The sequence below is a fragment of the Pezoporus wallicus genome, unplaced genomic scaffold, assembly GCF_028554395.1.
Source record: "Pezoporus wallicus isolate ANWC-B61680 ecotype Strahan unplaced genomic scaffold, APGP_CSIRO_Pwel_v1 contig_3324, whole genome shotgun sequence".
Taxonomy (NCBI): Eukaryota; Metazoa; Chordata; class Aves; order Psittaciformes; family Psittacidae; genus Pezoporus; species Pezoporus wallicus.
The window spans coordinates 1228453-1242500 of NW_026643042.1; the positions used below are offsets into that span (position 1 = coordinate 1228453).

At 44.0% G+C, this 14048-nt stretch overlaps 1 protein-coding gene across 7 annotated transcripts in view; it reads left to right on the plus strand.

The window, feature by feature from the left end:
* Nucleotides 1-14048, plus strand: part of ZNF423 (zinc finger protein 423) — a 234453-nt gene that overhangs the window by 74770 nt on the left and 145635 nt on the right. For 5 of the 7 annotated variants that reach the window (XR_008970512.1, XM_057396537.1, XM_057396534.1 and 2 more), the window contains one exon: nt 55-135. The exons of 1 other annotated variant lie outside the window; for it this stretch is intronic. Coding sequence is in view for 4 of the 6 variants with exons in the window: in XM_057396537.1 (XP_057252520.1) it covers nt 55-135 (81 nt within the window). In the remaining 2 variants the exon portion in view is untranslated. Of the gene's footprint in view, nt 1-54; nt 136-4397; nt 4570-14048 lie in introns of those variants that run through there. One more of the 7 variants, XM_057396539.1, reaches the window with a different exon arrangement.

The window sequence follows — 14048 nt, forward strand, 5'->3', positions numbered from 1 at the left end:
GTGGGGTCTCTGAGCATTTCATGAGGTCCTCTTCTGTTGTTGATAACTTTACAGGTTGTCTGTTTCAAACAGCAGCAGAGCTATATATGGATATTGCCAGCTTGGAAGCAGCTGATTTTTCTAAACTACTGTACGGTAGGAACTAGTTTATAATTAAAGTCTTGCAGTTGCTCCTTTTAAATGCCCTGTAACCTGTACACTAGGCTTGCGTTTGAAATGAGGTACTGTAACATGTTTCATGCTAGTGTATAATTTTGCGTTTTCTTGTATTTCACCTGCTACAAGAATCACAATTACCATGCGACTGTATATGTGGGATGTTTATCCAGAAAACCATATACAGCAACTTGTCCACAAGTCATGAGGTCTCATGGATGTTTTTGTCAGGTGGCTCTTTGCACTTTCCACTGACAAAGAGAGACTTCTGACACATACTTCCAAAATTAACCCTCCCCAGATTGTAATCTCTGGTTGCACCTGATTGGCAAGTCAGAGAGTTCCTGTCTTTTTTGCTGCTGCTGTTGTTGCATCTTTAAATTAATGAATTAATGATTGTTGTCCGCAAAAGAAACTGAAATACAGTTGTGAAAAAGCAGTGTGGAAACTTAATTATACACCTAGTTTATACAGCTGTGTCTCTAATGACCTACTGGCCCTAATTACTGTGTTGTGGCTCAGTCTGAGTGCTCTTGCCCTTGCCAGAATTCTGCTCCTTTCTCTTAACCTGACTAGTGTTTCAAGCTAAAAAAATGTTTCCTTTTTTTTTGTTCTTTTCTACATTGTTGTGCTGAAATGCAGTTTTCCTTCTTTCCAGAGGTCGTAGCAGTGTTTTAAAATTGGCACCAGAAAAGCTCAGTAGTACCACAAACTGTAAAAACATGGATTTTTCCCTGGAGTCCTCTGTTCTCGCTGTCTAGATCTGAAAATGGGCACTGGGGCAGTGTTTTTATTGTCAATCACTTGGAGGGCTCCGAGTGCAGGCTCCTGTCCTTAGTTTGTCCCAGGCGTCCCCTCTGCAGGTGCTCTGCAGCAGGGCTCCTCAGGGCTTAAAGCAGGGGCTTCACACATCTCCTTTTAGTCAGTATTGGTGCCCATTGGTGCTGAGAGCCCCCAAACCCCAGCCTATTGCAGGGGTACTCTTGGCTGGGTGGTCTGGGGTCTGGCCCCATGACTGCTGTCACCTCACAGGTGATGTTTGAGTTTACCTGGAACCAGCCTGCCTGAGAGGAGGCTCTTTCCACATACACAACATTAGTGTGCTGATTACGGTGCTGCACTGCCTGGCTTTCTGAGCAGGTGAAACATCTATTTTTCATGTAGAACATAAAGCCTAGTCCTCTATCTGAATTTGTATCTGAAGTCAAACAGAAGCAGCTGCAAATTGAATGACAAACCAGGCATGCAGTAACCTTGCTGGTGCAGTGGTTCTGCAGCGTATCTTCTGAGCCACCAGCACTGGCTTTGCACCCACCCTGGGTGTTTGGCATGATTGGGGCTGCCTGCAAAGGTGCTTTTAGCGGAGTGTTTAATGTATTGCTTATGTTTATGAAAGCTGTGCAAAGTGTTATGCTCCCTAACAGTGTTGCTTATCCTGCAGATTGGAGGGTCATCCGGCAGGTGAAGGTAGGTGAGACCCCTGGGCTGCCTGAGACATGCAGCCTTCTGCTCTGCCCTTCTGCTTGGGCAGGCCATAGCGGAGCTGAGCCACGGCAGCTTCTTCTCAGGCTGTCTCTTGGGTTTTGCAGGTGGGCTGGTGCCCGTAAGGATTTGTGATGCAGGGGATGTGAATCCAAGCTGGTGCTTGCTCGCCATAAACATCTGGCTCGGGATTTGTCTTGTGGCCTCCTGGCGGCTCTTCCACGGTGGAGGCACAGTGCTGGGCCCCTGCACATCCCCAGCGGTGCAGGGAGCTGGGCAGTGTGTGTGCCGATAAGAGCATGCCAGTGCGCCAGGCGCCACCCCCTGCAATCACCACAGCCACCTTTGTGCTGGGTCCCTCTGGGGACAGTGGCAGGGGAGCAGCACCAGGCACTGTGTGTACAGATAGGAGCACTGCCAGCACGGCTGCAGGCTGCTTGGTTGCATGTAACCAAAACCCCTGGCAGGAGGGGAGGTAGTGAGCTATCTCTACCCCTTCCTCTGCCTCCATGTAGCCAGCAGCCATCACGGATGGCCTGGCTATGCATCCTGAGGCTGCACAAACATTTCTTAGCAGTGATGATGTCTTTCCTCAAGCAGCACATGTTTTTCACACAGGAAGAACACTTTCCCTGTCATTTTTAAGCATATGGCCCAGTGAGGAGCTGAGGATGACAGGTTAGTGTGCTTGTATTGGCAAGGGACTATTTCATTCTTGCTACTTTAATTGAGTTTTTTATCTACTTTTATCTAGTTCAAAAAAGTAGTCTGCAAAGTAAGCACAGGTATACATGAAAATGGATAGAAAAGAAAGCGGGTACATATTTCAGACGAGGCCTCTTGAAGAAAGTACATGTCCTTTTGAAGTCTTGAGCAGTTTGGTACTTGGATGTCTGAAAAAGCCACTGTCACCTCCTGATATTTTGCTGCATCAGATATGGGAAGATGGACAAAGAGCAAAGCACCCCAAATGCTGAGAAGCAAGAGCTAGTGGCTGGGTGCTGCCTGTGAGAGCTCCTGCATGCAGCAGGACCTGCGCTTGAAAACTGGACCCTGTTCCACTCGCCTCTGTATACTCGGCCTCACACAGGCTTCCTGGGGCACCGGGGGGCCTGAGCTCCACCTCCACTTCTTCCCTTCTCCCCTTCTCCCCTTCTCCCCCTGCTTTGAACTTCAATTTGCAAAGGATAATCCATCTCCGTGTTACAGCAGAGGGAGTACTGCATATAGGGCAGGTCTGTTTGTCAGTGTTACAGCAATCTAAGTAAATAATAAATGTCCTCCAAAACAGAGGAGAAAGGGGTTGCAAAGGAAAAGCTTCTTCTGGGGCTGGAGCCTGCTGAGTGCTGCAAGGGCAGCTATGCCCCCAGGGAAGGAGGATCACTGCTGTCCTGAGCATGTCCCAGCAATTGGGGGGGTGTAGACAAAACCCAGTATGTGAAACTCAATTCAGAAATGCAGTGAGGATAGCCTGGAGACTACAACAGATGCGGCTTATTATAAAAAGGCCTTTAATAATGCCTTAGAGAGCTTGGTGGATGATGTGCTGGGGTTGTCCTGTCTCAGATGGACAAGACCATAGATTGTTTGTGGCTAGGGCACTGCTGAAGGACACACATTGGCCATATCAGCCTTGGCTTATTCAGAGCCATCAAGATCTTCAGACTGCAGACATGAGCAGTGAATGGGAGGTGCACTGAAAGCCAGCTTTTTTTCCTGGATTGTTCCCCTACCCCTTAGCAGACCATTGGTAAATAGTCTTTATATAGAAGGATGGCCATATGGAGTCAGAGCCAGCCTGATGGTCCCATAGTACCATGTCTTGGTGCTATGAGTTTCTAAACTTATCTGGACACTCCTCAGGTAATCTTCTTCCATGAATTTCCATTTTGAAGTTTCTTGTTGAAGCAAAGTATGCCGTTAGCATTTCCTGTGGTGGGGACCCAGAGTTAATTATGCACTGGCGAAAAGAATCCCCTTTTATTCACTTTGTCACCTGCTTTCACTTCTACCCTCTGGTTCTTCTGCTGGAGGAGACAGTGAGTGGTGGCACCTTGCCTACCTTCCTTACCTGCTCATGCCTGAGCAGACTCCTTTTGCTGGCACCTCTGCTGTCTCCAAATCCATATTTGCAGTCCTCTTACTGACACCTCCTATATCTTGATCCAGACTAAGAGACTGGGACACGTGGTAAAGCATGGCAGACAGGACAGGGAGTGAGTAAGGTGTCTCTTTCATCGCTAGTGGTAGATGTGGTCACTTCTGTGTGTCCTTCCTGGTGTGGAGGACAGTACTTGTCCTGGTGTGAAGACCTGGCAGACAGAAAGATGGAGTCTGGCCATGTAGGAGAAAAACAATTAAGATTTCAATGTTTACTAAGAAAAAAGCAACCAGCAGTGCATTTACAGCATTCATCACACAACATAATTTTGCTGTTGGAAGTAGTAGGATTTAAAAAGTCTTTTTAATGTTGATTTCTTTGAGTTTCTAGAATATAGATAGGTTTTAAAAAAATAAAATGAAAGGATTTGTGTATGCAAACATTGTCAAGTTAAAAACAAGCTCTAGAAAAAATCCCCACAGAAGTTCTGTAGTGCATATTTGAATGCTTTTGTTGTAGCCTCATTAAACTTGGCTTGTCTGCAGATACAGCTGGCATGTTATTAACTGTGCTCCAGGCTTGGGGAAGCCAGAAAGCAGCCTCCACCCCCTGGTGCCGGCTGGCTTTAGGGAAATGTGCCAGCATGGGTTGGTCCTCTTCAACTGGCTGGCTTTGGGAGCACTCGCTGGAGCATCTCCGCATGGCCTCTGGGTCTGGGAGCCCAGGGCTCAGCCTTCCTCGAGAGCCAGCCTGAGGGAGGGCTGTGTGGTGTGCTCCTTGCCGGACACAGCCAGCACAGCAGTCCTGGTGAGCAGGATGGATCCAACAAGGTATGTGGCCTCCCATGGACAACTTCAAGCGGGTGCTGGCGTTCTCAATAGGGGTCTCGCCTTTTACTGTGAGCTGGCAAGAAGCAAATTAGTGATTGTCTGCCAAGTTTTCTGTTCTGAACAAACTCAATATTGGACTGAACCAGTCAGATAAACTGAATAAGGGAAATATTTTCCCTGCACCTGCTGGAGAGGCTGTTGCTCTCCAAGCTGGGTTTGCACATCAGAAGACCTCCACCAGAAGTCTAAGCAGCTTCTGACTTTCTTCAGAGCTTTGGCAACATGTATGTACCTTTCAAATGCTGTTCCATTTAGCTGATTTTACTAGGTGTTTTTAATAGTAAGATGAATTTTAAAATAGATACCATAATTTCATATTCAATTCAAAGTTGTTGAAAATATATTCAGTAGAAATTTGAGTTAATGTCTATTAATTGTAGGTAATGTTATTCAAACTTCTTGCTTATTACAACCAGCTTTCATTGTCTTAACTAATGAAAAAAATGATTTGGGTTTTTTCAAGGCACTTGGTCTGTTCATCTTAAATATTTCCTAGGGCATTTAAGCACTTTGTAGTCTTTAAATATTTAGCCTAGCAGCTTCCTTTAGACACAGGGAATTCTAATTTTTATCATCATGAGATTAAGAAATCACTCTGGTATAAGTTTTGACTCTTAAGTTTGGACTGGTTTTGACTTCTATCTCCTACCTTCCTCTGGTACAAGGTTGGTGTTGTCTTTGGGAGCTGACACTGCTGACAATTAAAAGGATTTAATTTTTAGTCTGCAGACTGGCAGCTGCCAGATCTGCTGCCTTATGGAGCTGCACAAGCCTTACGTCAACATGAGTGTGCTGATAGGTAAAAAAAATTCAAGCCCTTGTCCCTTACCAGCCCAAGTTATTTTGGATGAAAATGACTGCAATTGTGGTTTCACCAATCTGCAAAATGCCATGCAACACTGGTGGAAGAGCCAAGGTCTTTATCCAGGTGGGTTTTGTTGCTTGTGACATGTATAACTGTGGGGATGAGCCTCCTCTGGAAGGCATCATTTTTTTGGCATATGGGTCCATCTCTTCTTTAGACTTAGACTTCTTTGAAAATCTTTTTCAGCATAATAGTGAAAGACTTTTTGGCTCCTCCTTATGTTGCTACTCAATTACTGTTAGTCTTATTGAGGAGGATGTAAGGAAAGCCTGAAGAAGCCCATTGCTTTCCTCTTCTCTAGGGAATCTGTTACATTGAACATCTGAATAGATTTTTGAACATAATTCCCAGTCATTTCCTCTACAATGAACTCAGTTCACTTATGCAGACTTTGTACTTAATGATATCTCTTAAAATAAATGAGATTTGATACAATTTATATTAAATGTTCGTTTTAGAAATCTACATATACTAATTATCCATTAGAACATTTGGAAAGACAAAAGTAGAATAAATTCCATTTATGACCTTGCAGTCTACAGAAATACAAATGTATACACCTGTATTTGTTTTCTCTAAGCAAAACTGAATGGACTCCAAGAGTAGTTGAAGCAGATTTGAATTACATTGTTCAGTCTGCATCAATAAACCATAGCAAGCAACCAACCAAGCCAAAACCAGCCAAAACCTCAACATGCCTTCAGGACAGTTTTTTTGACATTTTGATAGGACAAAGGGGAATGGCTTTAAACTGATGTTAGATTAGATGCTAGAAAAAAAAATCTTACCTGAGGGTGTTGAGGCCTTGGCACAGGTTGCCCAGAGAAGCTGTGGCTACCCCATCCCTGGCAGTGTTCAAGGCCAGGTTGGACAGGGCTTGGAGCAACCTGGTCTACAACCTGGTCTAGAGTCCCTGCCCATGGCGGGGGGTTGGAACTGGATGAGCTTTAAGGTTCCCTCCAAGCCAAACCAGCCTAGGATTCTATGATCCTCAGCCTGTGGTCTGTCTGCATTGTATGGCATTTTGTTTTTGTGAGTTCTTCTGGTTGTCTCCTGGGGGTGACCACTTTCTTCCCTACTCTCTCCCTGTTGCCTTTGCTGCTTTCCCTGTGCAGTCTCTCCTCAAAGGCTGTTTCCTTCCTCCTTTCAGGACTGCCACCATGTCACAGCTCACTCACAGTAGTCTTCTTGCTGACACTGTGCTGGCATTTGCATTTTCCTAGCCCTGCGTGCAACCGAGTCACTTCCCAGTTTATACATTTATGCTACATCTTACTGCATTACTGTTTTCTCCTTTACTCTCAGCTGCAGTTGCTCTTTTGCCTCTTGTCCTAGAGCTGGCTCTTTCTTGGGGCTCCGTGCACATGCAGAACCTTCCTTGAAGCATCCCACGGGGACCAGCATTTGCAGATCTCCTCGAGGTGCTGTAGAGATCTGACTGCTCCATGTGCTGTTTTGTAGGCAGCCTCAGCTAGGTTCACATGAGCTAAAGGTGTGTGCTAGTCAAAACTTTGTTCACAAACCCTAGCAAATGATTTAATTTGCATTCAGACCACATCTAGATCCAACCTGGATGGCTGCTTGACCTCACCTTACAGCCATTCTCTACTTCTTCCTCTCTTACAGACACTTGCCATGGTTTGTTTTACAAGAGCTGTTTGATGTAGGAATTGTATTCCATTAGGTGTTTTAATAGTATTCAGTCTAACTGGGTGTAATTTTGACCAGAGCTGTGGTACATATAAATAAAGCAGATAGTATTCCTTGCTTTTTATGCAGGATAAACTGTCATCTTTGGGAGGCTGTCACAATGCTATTGTACAAATAAGACAAACTTAACCCCAAATGGAAAGAAAAGAAAACGAAAGGGAGTAGGGTTTTCTTGCCTCAAAGCTTAAATGACAGAATACTGAGTTTTCTGGCTGCCAGTTTAAACTCTGGAAATGCAAACATCAGGAGGGAAGATGCTCTTTCTAACTGGGTATGCACATACATATCTATGGTGTACAAAACACTTCGCTTTATGTTAATCAGCTCAGTTTTGAAGACCTGACTAGCTAAAATTGCCTGTACTAAAAATCACATTATTACTTTGCAGGGAGCATCAGTCTTTAATTAAAAGAGAAATGAGGAGAGCCAGTCCTTACAGGAGGCTGTGGGGAGTGATTTTGTGAGGGGTGCTGGAGCTGGGAAAAGCGCAGTCTGAGGTAGCAAAACTGTCTGCTTTTCCAGAGCCTGCCACAGTAACTGGCTGGGCATATCCAGATCACCGAGTGACAGGCAGAAGGCTCAGCTCTTGGAGAGCTTGGCCCCTCCAAGCATGGGAGGGAAAAAGGAGGGAGGGAAGGAGGATGAGGAGAAAAAACAATTTGTGAACTTGCCCCCTTTGAGATAGCAAATGCTTCTCTCCCTGTGCCCAGGATCATTGCTGAACAGCCAGCAGCTGCATCTCTGTCTTCTTTTTCTGTCAGCAAATGTCACTGCCGAAACTTCAGTAGTTTCAAGGAGCCACTATTTGTACATAGGGAATAGGGGAAAGTCATGTATAGAAGTCTTGTGGTGTGTGGGTTGCTCTGGGTTTTACTCTGAGGAAGATATCTCCACGAATGTTTTACATTAGGCTGTCCTTGATAATTCTGGTGGTATGGAGCCCAACCAAAATTTCAGGAAAAAATAAGTTGTGCTGTTAAAGCAGACATGAAAAAAAAAATGAAGGGCTTAACTTTTGTCCTGAGGGTGATAAAAACAGCACCACACAGCTGAAAATCAATCTGACCTTCACCCACGTGATGCTGTTGTCTCAGTCTGTCTTTCATTTCCTTTGGTTGAGTGAAGGCCATGGCATTCAGTAGGGAGAAAAGCCAGAGGGAGGTGGGGAGAATCCTGTTTTCTCTGGAAAGGCTTCGGTGCTTGCATAAGTTGACTCCATAAAGAGTTGCTGTAAAACTTTGAATTATTTCATTAAATAAAAAATAAAAAAAAATCCTTGTCTTAATAGCCAGCAAAGAAGATATGTGATGGAAAAAAAAGGAGAAGTGTTTCTGATATAAAACATTCTGTTTTAATTAAACCTAGAATCAGTTGGTATTTTGAAATGAAGGCTTCACGCAGCAACAGGAAACCTGCACATTCATTTGAAACCAGAAATCTGTACCCAAAGGGGAGGAAAAAGGCCAATTATTTTTTCCAGGTATATTTTAGCATTCTCTGTTGCAGGCTTTGCACAAACAAAAAGAAGGTATCCAGGTACATGTATATTTACATATATGTCAATAAATCAGCAGTTAGGGCTTGTTTATAAGCAGTTCTATTGATTTTCAAAATGGAGGCACAATTTCAATAGGTGAACTACTTATTTTGCACAACATCCTGCAGCAAGTGATTCCCACCTTATTTTCCCAGAGACAGAATGAACTAAATGAATGGATAAAATTCTGCACAGAATTTAATTCTATTAAACAACAGCAGCAACAAAGGGGAAAACTACATCCATGAGCACATCTTGAAATTCTTTTTTAACACCTTGAAAGTAATTAAAAGTGCAATTCATAGTTGTTCATCCAATCCCCTGATTCTTCTATCCTCGCTGAATTTAAATGTGGCCTAGAACCAGAAAGCTGCCAAGTGTTTCTTTTGGAAAACAGGAAGTTTTCCACGCAGGCTTTATAAAGCTAAGATTGCGGTAAACTCTGCCTACCCTAAACTGCAGTTTTCCTGTTTCCTCTCATCACATGCAGATAATGGCCTTTCATGTCATAGTCATAAAGTCCTCTGTTGCTTTATATTTTTGTGCTATCAATACCCTAGCTAGTGTGGCACAGAGAGAGTTAGGGGTATCTGCTGTTTTCTTTATTCAGTAAATGTTGTCTGTTTTAGGAAGGTCTATAAGGAATGTCAACTTCTTGTTAAAAAGATAAAGACAGAGATTGGATTTAGCTGTGGAGATTAATCTCTGCTTCATAAAGGTTAAGAATAAAACAATTTGTTCATTAATCTATTTGGGATGATATAGATTAATTTGTGACTAGCGTTTTCTTTAAGTGTAGTTTGTGTGATGTGCCAACTGTCATGGATGCTATTTTACATGGTATTAAAAAAATCAAAAGCAGCAAATGTGCAAGATATTGGGACCTTTTCCTGGCGAGCTCTGCTACTCAGGTCTCCATGTGATATGCCAAAAAGTTATTTGCATAAATGTAGAATTTAATAAGTTATCATTCTGATTAACGCCATTAACTGCTTAACTACTGTAGAAATTGGCTTCCAAAGTTGGCTTGATGGTAGCTATTGCTCTCCACGTCATTCCATTTGCTGTCTCGCTGGGGATAATGGTATGCAAGGGAAAGCAAGAAGGTCAAGGATCTTTTTGTTTAGTCTCTTTGCACATTAGAAGTTCTATTATGTGTTTGTATTGCATGTGGTTTCTAGTCTGTTGGCTACAATGCCTTCAAGATCCATTGATGATGAGTTTGTGAAGCTAAATGTGTCTTCTGGGTTATGACTACCAAGCTATCACTTTGTGTAGCAGGCAGGGCCAATATTTAACAAGTGTTTTTCAGAATGAGGAATTTTGAAACTGAGTCAGATGATCTTACAAAAGGGTTAACAGAAATGCTAATGCAGAAGATGACAGCAAGTGCTTGGTCTGTACTGGTGAGGGTGTTTAGAGCTATGCTCTGCTGTTTGTGGGGAAGTGGTGCACAAGCTGGGGTTTGTATGGGTTTTTCTAGGGTAGGGCTGTGCTATTGTTGTCAATGACACAGCTTCCACAAAGCTGAATTGGGTTCAAAACAGTAGTGTCCTCTCCAGCCAACCCTTACTCTTCTCCTGGCAAGCAGTAGGTGGGCAGCATGGGGCTCACAGCTTTGCCCCAGAGTGTCACCCCACTGTGTCCCCACGCTGTGTGCCCCCCACGGTGGAGCTGCCCGCCGGTCCCCCTGCTGCGGGTAGGGCAGTGGGCTTCACCTAGACAGTGGCTGCTTCTGCCTGACGTTTGAGGGAATGTAAAGTCAGACTGCAGGATGCAGCCACATCCTAAGGGCTGGCACAGCTGCCTTGCTTGTGTTCACTCTCCAGCTAGTAGACTGACCTTTTAAAAAAGCAGTTTCAGCTGCTGCAAAACACTGACAATAGCTTTAATAGATGTCATTTTGGTATTAAATAGCCACGGCTACGTTTTGATAATGTAAACTAGGAGCCATCAGCATGTTTAATTGGTTATTTGAGGCTGGGTACAAACTCAGGCAGATGTCACTGCCTCCTTGCCAGGCATTAGCACAACATACTCATTTTCTTTAAAAAATGAAAGAAGAAATTTTATTTTTTAAGGCTATTTGTGCTCTGACTGCACGAGTACCTTCACACCTGTCAAGTAAATCCAGTGTGCTCGCTCCCCAGGGCAATCTGACATCTGGGAAATTCTGCCTCAGCCCAGACTGATCCCCTTCGCAGCATCTTCGGTATTTTGAAATGAAATGGAGTTACACCATCACACATCATCCTCTGCATTATTCTGTTCTGCTCCAGCATATCTCTGCTTTTATAACTCTGGGTTTAAATCCTGCTCTCTGGCTGTTTCAGGAGTGTTGCAGTTATCTGTAAGCTGTCTTTCTTTTCACTGCAGGGCTGGTAAGCTCAAAAACATCTGCAGGCAGGGTCAGTCCAGCTTGCTAGTCTTCAGAGGATATTTACAGAGTTTCATAAGGCTTGGACCCATACCCACACCCATCGTGGATGCAGCGTCTACAGATTTATCCCTGAGAGCCTCTTACAAACTTTGTTTATATTACTATCTAGAGCTATCCCACTGCAGAAATCCTCAGGAGAGAGAAGTGGTCAAGAGTATTTAGAAACATCTGTTAAAAATTCAGACAAACACTGCACTATCACTAGAAGCAGTTAGGATGTGGCAAGCAAAATTTAGCATATAGTGCTACAGAAAAAATGGACTTTTTTTCTTGTTCCTTCACTTTTACTTAAAAATCAATGGTTTGGTCAGTAGATACAGGAAAACACTTGGGGCGGAGAGCTGCTTTTACCAACCTCACAAGCTCACTTGAGAGCCAAAGCTTATGGTTTTATGGGAGCACTGCTTCCAGAGTGCTCACCTTTGATTCAACACACACTTTCTACTTCTTTCAAGAAACCCTGTGTTAAGTGTGCAGACCTGGAAAGGGGCAGCATTAGGAGATAAAGCAGTTTCACTGTGACTTTTCTTCCTGGGTTTTCTATTGCTTGCCAGACTTCGGCAAAAGGGAAAAAAGAAGCTGTAGCAGGGAATCTAATGGATGAACTCTCCAACTGGTTGCTGTTTTGTCTGTGGCTACATACTGCATTCTGCGAGTACTTGAGAAGCATTGGCATTTGTCCCTGATGATGTGTCATGAAGTTACAGGCAACTTGGCTGAAAAAAACCAAGTTTTCTTAGGCATGAGGCTGGACTGCTATGATACTGTGTTTCTTAATTGTGTAGTCCAGCTCAGACCCTCATCCGACCCTATTCCCCACAGAGGACTCTCATCTCCCTTTCCCATCCTCTCCCTACAGCAGGACAAGAAGCAGCATAAGCTGTGCTGATCAGCCGGTGCGCACATGTGCTCATTGACTAGAACAGACCCAAGAGCAGGAATAAGAGCTGACTTTGCTCTTAGCCTTTCTCTCAGCAGAAAAGTGAACTGGGGTCTCTGTCCTACCCAATCAAAAGTAACTTCACCAATCTTAGAGAAACTCAATTTCTATAAGAGAAACTCAATTTCTCTTGGAGCCCTCTATTCCCAGTCTGGTGTGATTCAAAAGTTAATAGGAAGGGACAAACAGTTAAGACATATGACAGGCAATATGCTCACATAAACCTTGTTTTCTTACGATGCCAGTGTGAAAAAAAATGAACACAAAGCTCCTGAGAATAAATGAGTCACTTCAGATTGAGACTTGATGGACAATGTTGGCTTTGTTATCACTCTGCAGGTAGCAAGGGGATGGGGCTAGGGGGAATTTCCAGAAATGTAGGAGAGTCGTTATTAGAAGGATAAAGCTTCCTCTATCACGCATCCCCTGTAGTGGACCCCACATTACCCTGGTCCCTCCTCCTTTTAGGAGCCTTTTGAGGAAAAGTCTCCTGTGACAGGAACATCTCTCAGGTCTTTTAATCTGTGAGCTGCCAGGTGAAAGAATGGGGCTAGAGAACAAAAGACGTTCACATACAGCAGACAAGCTTTTGTAGAATCTGCCACGTCAGCTGTCTCTTATAAGGTCTGCTGTATTTTCTGTTGATGGTGCTCTTCCCCTGAGGATTTCCGCACACCTGGGAACACCTGCCATAACCCACATTGATATTTTCCTCAATGCCTTTCATTTCTGCATACAGACGGAGCTGGGATATCACACACTGTCCTCGCCCTTATTCTGTTCTGCTCCTTGGCAGTCCCAGCTTTCTTGGCTGGGAGCTTGCATCCCACCTCCCTCTCAACCTTTTTCAGAAGGGGCTTTGCAATTATTTATAAGCTGCCTTGCCCTGGCATTTTCAGTGTAGTCTGTGGAAGAAGAAAGATAAGTGTATGCTCTGTGGTTTTACAAGGAACAGGCAATTTGAAGCAAATGTTGCTGGTCTGTGCTAGCAAGATGCTCTTATTTTTTTAGGAGGCAGGGAACCCTCCCTTTACCATCAATGGTCTTCTGTGTGGGAAGAGCCCTGGTGGTCTGTAACCATCTCCTGCCTATGATGTGTTTGGAGATCCTGGAGGAGCAGGCAGCCAACTCACTTGCATGCTTGTCAAAGAGGGGGTGGCTGTCCTGCTTATCCTGTATTCCTGCTTCCCATCCTCATGTGGGTTTTCTCTGTCCTTCCTCCTACCATGTGTCAGAATAAGAAGCACACTGTGATTTCCCTCCTCTTTCCACTTGTGTTCTGGGGCTTGAGATTTTCCAAAATACATCATGGTAAGAGGCAAAGCTATAATGATCTGGGCCTTGTAGCTCCTCTCGAGGCATTGTTAGATTCTCTGCAAGAAATAAATGTCCATTCAAGCTGAAGAGCAGCATTTTCTAATTTTGCTGCTGCAAACAGGTGGGAGGAGTGACTCACTGTTCTCTGGAAGTAGTGAAGTGGACAGGCTTGTCTGCTGCCCAGTGCTACAAGTTGGATGATGCACTTACCTAATCACTCTATCCTCTACCACATCGAAGTTTCGGTTGCCTACATGCATTGCATATGTGTGGGAGAATTACAGGTGTCCTGGCCACCTTGTCTTCCAAAGATAACTCAAAATACAGGGTCTCTTCTAAGGAGAGATGTATTCCCTCTCCAGTGTTATGCACACAGAAATAAAATTTCTTTTGCTTCTGACCAACCTTAGTTAAAAAAAAATGATTATTACAGCTGAATCTCACTTTTGAGTTTTTCATTAAAACTGTTCAAAGCAAACTACAGGGTGTAGGACCTCACGTGAGCCAAAACTAACCTCACTGTTCTTGCCAGTGAAGCTGTATTACCAAATTTCACACAGTTGTGTTCGCTAGCACCTCCTTTGAACATGAGTGTGGTTCTTGAAGCTGT